At 35.0% G+C, this 6,113-nt stretch overlaps 1 protein-coding gene across 1 annotated transcript in view; it reads right to left on the bottom strand.

Moving 5' to 3' along the window:
* Positions 1–6,113, bottom strand: part of ABAT (4-aminobutyrate aminotransferase) — a gene marked incomplete in the record, with an annotated part of 60,377 nt that overhangs the window by 17,943 nt on the left and 36,321 nt on the right. The window contains 4 exon segments of the mRNA XM_072418903.1: positions 891–983; positions 1,219–1,299; positions 4,195–4,244; positions 5,993–6,110. Coding sequence (XP_072275004.1) covers positions 891–983; positions 1,219–1,299; positions 4,195–4,244; positions 5,993–6,110 — 342 coding nt within the window.

The following is a 6,113-nucleotide window of genomic DNA, read 5'->3' as shown; positions in this document are numbered from 1 at the left end:
ATATTCCAGGGAAGTTTTTTTTCTTTTAAATTAGTTTGCACAAATAATGTTAGCGATTCTCCATTCTTCTAGCAAAAGGTGGCCTTAGTTTTCAAACAACAGGACTAAGATTTAAATATTTCCAATTTTCATTTTCAGATGCTTGGATATTAAGCAGTTATATGTTCTTAGTAGTGAAAGTTAAGACAATCTAGCTGACACAGAGTTGTCCTTTATCGGCATTGGGAAGCCACTATGTAATAAATTAAACTTTTTTTTTTTTTAAATATAATTTTACTTGGCACTAAAGCACAAATAATGGCTTATTGTGTGAAATGAATACAAAGCTGCATCCGGTTGTGTTTATTTATTTTATATATGATTAGAAATCAGCTATAAAATTGGTGTCATTGAAAGCATCCAACACATTGGAATATTTCAATCCATATTGACCATTGTCAATATAAAGTACAAACTAACAATAAAAAACACATTTAATGAAAATCACTCCTAAAACTTCTGCAAGCACAATATTTAGACATTCCTAACCCAAATATAGGTAAGTGTGAGAAACCAGAGCTCATCCTTCACTCCCAGATCTGTCACTGGTTCAAACAAGCGTCAAATACCATAAACCATGGAATTTGCACTTGCTCAGTAGTAATCTGCACCCCAATGGAAAAGTTAGAATTTTTTTTTACCCCCAGCTCATCATTTTACACTTTTTAGGTATTCACTTTTTTTAGTTTTTGTTTTTTTGTTACATTGAAAGATGTGTATTAAAAAAAAGCTGCTATCTCAGGCCAAGCTCGTGTTCATATTATCCTTAAGTTCTATTTATATCACTGGTTAAAACAATACAATAAACAAAACAACAGTCTAATATCATAAACTATGGAATTTGCACTTACTCTGTACCACATAAATATTAATTTAAAAGCATTTTCATTTGAGCATGAACCACACGACATTGTAATTACTTGTGCCAAACCCTTTGGTCCAATCTATAAGAAAAAGTAAAAGAATGAGAAGAGATCTTTTTTAATGTCACAACAAAATGATAAAAATAACATTCATATTAAATATGTAAATTGGAACCAAAAAACAAAACAAAAACACATAATTAAAAAACATGCATTTTAAGGTTTGTCCAAATGACAGTTTGTAAACTTGTGCTGTCTTTTTTCTATAACTGCCGTGCCTTTAAAGGACATATGGATAGAAGATGAGCTTACTTACAGACAACAAGGATTCTTCCAGTTTCTCAGTAAAATTCTCGGGAGGTAAAATGCCTAGAGCTGGTCTGTTGACAAATGTGCTCTGAAAGAATAAAACCATTGTAAATATAATCTGACAGTGATCATGTGTCATTTTCATCACTTCTACATAAAAAATAAGGTTTAAAATCATAGCAAAAGTACCATATATATTTGAGTTGATTCCGAGTATATAGAAGCCGAGGTACCTATTTTTACCTTGGAAAACAGGAAAAATTGATTTACTCGAGTATAATCCGAGGGTGGGAAATGCCGCAGCTACTGGCAAGTTTCAATATTCAAAATAAATACCAATAAAATACATAAATTGAGGCATCAGTGGGGTATATGTTTTTTAAATATTTATTTCAATATTACTATATTGATATTATGATCTTTAATCAAATATGTTATGGTAAGAATGAATGCGCAGTGTGGTGGGCAATGACATCTGCTTAATATCTGCTACATCACTGCATATATAATCAGAACAATGAAGGCTCCATGGAAAATCACTTCATCACTCACTGCATATACTGCACTTATCAAAAGAATTGCTTTCTTAAAGGCTCAAGAATATTATTATATGAATAAATCTTTCTTCTATTAGACAAATAACACTTCTGTGATGGCCCACATATATATAACTTTGCTATCATTTTTTATTTCAAATTCAACAGTGTAAATCCTAATGCAATATGTAAATGCAATGTAAATCCTAATGCAATATGTACGAAGCCGGGGATTTAGTACGGGCTCTGTACAGAGCCAGTACATGGTATTTTAATGTGGGCGCGGCTTGTGCAGGTCATGCAAAAAGCCGTGCCCTATCCAGTGACGTTAGGGATTCCCTCTGCAGGCAGAGGAACACCAGTCTCGTCGGTGGCACCTGCATCTCAATTGGGCTGATACCTGACTGGAGTATAAGCCGAGGGTGACTTTTTCAGCACATTTTGGGTGCTGAAAAAAATGGCTTATACTCCAGTATATACGGTGGGTGTAAATCTCCAACTATTCCACATAAAAGTGCTGCTATTAACATTAACAATCATGTACAGACAGGTTTCAGAATCTAATACAGACTTCCTAAAAGCTAAATTAAAAAACAATGTAAAAAACACTTTGGATATGACATGGCTATGTTCAGACAGGCAGTTTTTGACAGTGGCGCTACTGTGGTTCACAGCTGTCAAACACTCCTCAAGCACACAAGTCTTGGTTATCACTGGAACTAATGGGAGAGGTTGAAATACCCTGTTTTGCTGCCATTTATGGCAGCGGTCGCCAACCAGTGGTCTGCAAAAAAATTTTGGTGGTCTACAGAAAACCACCCCTACCGTTACCATTACACATACAATTACCCTCAATTCCACATACAATCCCCTTACCTGAGCTATGGAAGCTCCTTTTATTAGGGTCAACCAGATATCTGTCGTCTTTTAGTATCAGATATAGATACTACCTCAAGAAAATTATAGAGAGAATGCCAAAAGTGTAAGAATGTGTCATCAAAGCAAAATGTATCTACTTAACAAAATCTAAAAAACAAAAGATATTCTGATGTAACACTTTTTTACCAAATCAAAACTCCATGTTTTCCTCCATAGGGCCTGATATATTATAGCTCTCCAAGGCTGGAGAGGATAAAATTTTATCAGTGAAGCTGGGCGATCCAGCAAACCTGTAATGGATTTCTTCTATTTCTAGCAAGCCTGAATCCTCGACCAGATCCATTCCAGGTTTGCTGGATCACCCAGCTTCAATGATGAGAGTGTATCTTCTCCAGCCTTGGAGAGCTTTAATAAATCAGGCCCATAGTGTGGATGCCATATATAAATTTTGTATGTATTACAGTAAAAGGGCTATAAGTAGTAGGCTGCCTGGGGCAAGCTGCTGTTCTAGGTACAGCAACCAGTCTAGTTACCTCTAAACTCCAAACACACACAAATGAGAACACTTCATCAAACTGGACAAGCCAAGCACTTTGCCAGCTACCTTATACATACTGTAGATTATTTAAAGAATTGTCCAGTACTGACCAGGCTCCAGCAGAATCATAGCAAGGTTTGTAAGCATGCCCAGTACTTTTTAAAGCATTCACCTATCATAATGTATTCTGTGAACTATATCATTTTTTACAAAATCTTAAAAATATATAAGTAAAAATTGTAATCGGTGGTTCTGGTGACCTTGATGTTTAAAACAAAAATACAATTTAAAAATAAAAAAAAATGAAAGCAGACGATGCAATATCACATGCCGGAGAATGACTGAATGAGATAAGTGTAATAAAGTAGCAAAGGGGCGAGTTAAACTTCTTTTATTGCAGAACAGACTGACTGCATAACTGCCTTGCAGTTATTTCATATTTATTTCTGCAATAAAGGACCCCTTGGTCAAAATGATTTATTTTTGAAGTTTAGTTTTGCTTGTGATGAGGCATTGGATAACAGTAAAACAAGCAATAGCCGACCTGTCCATAGGCATACAGGACTATTTTTAGGATACCAAATAAAGTGGCCAATAAGTACTTTGTGTATACCTCTATATACATAATTTTTGTCTATTTTATAGCATAGCCTTTTAATAAAAATCTATACAGTTTTTTTTTTCTGTAAGTGTTGAAGTTTGGTGCTAGCCTTCCCAATCTCCTGAACACTTACCTTTGTTGCGAATACAGAAGAAAGGAGGATATGTATTAACACAGTGGGACATGTCAATATCAACATTTAATTTGGAGAAGCATTTCCGCCTCCACCACTGCCTGCATGGCTTTAGTCCATGTCATTACTTTGGGGCTCATAATTCTCAAAGGCAAAAAGCTCAATAACGGGTATAATATAAATTCAAATAATTACATTTAATACCTTTCTATACTTTTTGTACAACAATTTTAGTTTGATATATGTTCTTTAACTGTTTTACTTTTGAGCAAACAAGACACATTTCAATTACTTACCAAATTCTGGGGCTGTTGTAGAATTTTTATGAGGGCTGGATGATTATAACCTGGAATATAGAGGATACAAGAGAAATTCATGAAATACAAGTCAAAGGTTGAAATACAGCTCAGAGCATAGGGGGTGGGTAGGGATGTCAGGAAATTTGAGATAGCACAAACACTCTGTAAGTAATATGGCTCACAAATCACTGTGGAGTGAAGCTGATAAGGGCAAGCCTGTAGAAATAGAACCGAGACCTAGCCGAATGCATCATCCTTCACCAAATACTATTTATTACTGAGAAAGAAGTACATAGGCAATATAAAAGCAAGGTAAACTCATTAACTTTATAGTGCAAACAAACATTATAAACATTATATATTATAGTGCATGGAAACATAAGCAATTAGCTTTTCTATTTCTCCTTTATATTAAGTAATTTTGGCAATTTGAATATTTGAAAGGTAGAAGCTCTGGTATTCATTTCTGTAATCCAGTTAGACTGCACATAACTGTGTCTGTTTTAGGGCAGCGGTTGCCAACCAGTGGTTCGCGACAGTGGGGTTCTCCTGACCCAGCTGATCATGTCCTCTGTATGGATACAACAAAAGTTGCCCTACCAAGGCTGGAGAGGATACAATTTCATCAGTGAAGCTGGGTGATCTAGCAAACCCGGAATTGATTTGGTACTGAACTGAAAACATTTGCTAACAAATCACTTTTAGGAATTCTTTTCCAGGTTTGCTGGATCACCCAGCTTCACTGATAAAAATGTATCCTCTCCAGCCTTGGAGAGCTTTAATAAATCAAGCTAAGTATCTCTGCTAACCCTGGGCAGTACCTGCAAAAAGATGGCACCAGCTTTCTAAAGAGAAGCTAGGATGAAGGTATTGTCAAGAGTACTATGGCCTCTGTGTGATATAGTACTGTATATCGATACCAAAGCATAAATGCAAAAAGTACAACCCACAAAAACATTCAACTTAAGAAGTTTGAGAAAGTTTAAGTTGAGAAATATTTAGAAATGTAAATGAACTCGTGCAAATAAATGATTATTGCATGCATGGTTACAGATTGAAAAAAAAAGTACTTCTATACCGACTAATCAAAAAAACATGAACTGTATGAACTTTTTAACATTAGGGGAAGGGGGAGGGCAGGAAGTTTATTTAGTATGAGGCCAATAAATTTCTGATGGAGGCCCTGATTAAGGGTGATTATGTTCTCAACAGTGGCCCTGGGACCGATTTACAACAGTATTGTAGCCTTGGTTCAAACATTTTTTTTCTATTATTATTACTAATATTAATAATACACAGGATTTATATAGCACCAACATATTACATAGTGCTGTACATTAAATAGGGGTTGCAAATGACAGACTAATACAGGAGGAGAGGACCCTGCCCCGAAGAGCTTACAATCTAGTACAATAGCAAATCTACTGTAAACTTTTGTAGAGGTGAAAAGTTCATAAAAATGTTGCAGGTTTTTTGGTGATTTAAAGAAAGCCGGATCATTAGATGTGAATCTACATCACTGTACTCACAGAATAATAAACTAGAGCAAGAATGTGGTAACCAAAGTGAATAAAATGTGGAAAGCTGCAAAATTTGCATTATTGAGTTTTGTGAATTGTTTATAGTAAAATCTACATTTCTAGTTCATAATCTATAGGATTTTATGTACTTCTGTTCCTTTGCTTTTATCTGTTTCTCGTCATTTGAGATGAAGGTTTAAAAAGTTTGCTGTTGAGAATAACCATAATTCAAAATATAAATATATATTTATGGTAAATATGCACAAGTTGTATACCTATAGGAATAGATGAGATCTGGGAATACAAATCCAGCATTCGATTGCCATCAACATCAACAAGATAATTTCCACGGCTCTCTTCATAATTGCAGAAAAAATTCACAGCATCTGCATTCTG

This window comes from Pyxicephalus adspersus, chromosome 7 (assembly GCF_032062135.1).
Source record: "Pyxicephalus adspersus chromosome 7, UCB_Pads_2.0, whole genome shotgun sequence".
NCBI classification, from domain to species: Eukaryota; Metazoa; Chordata; class Amphibia; order Anura; family Pyxicephalidae; genus Pyxicephalus; species Pyxicephalus adspersus.
Note: the sequence above shows the minus strand (reverse complement) of the source record. Positions and strands in the feature narration are given on the sequence as shown.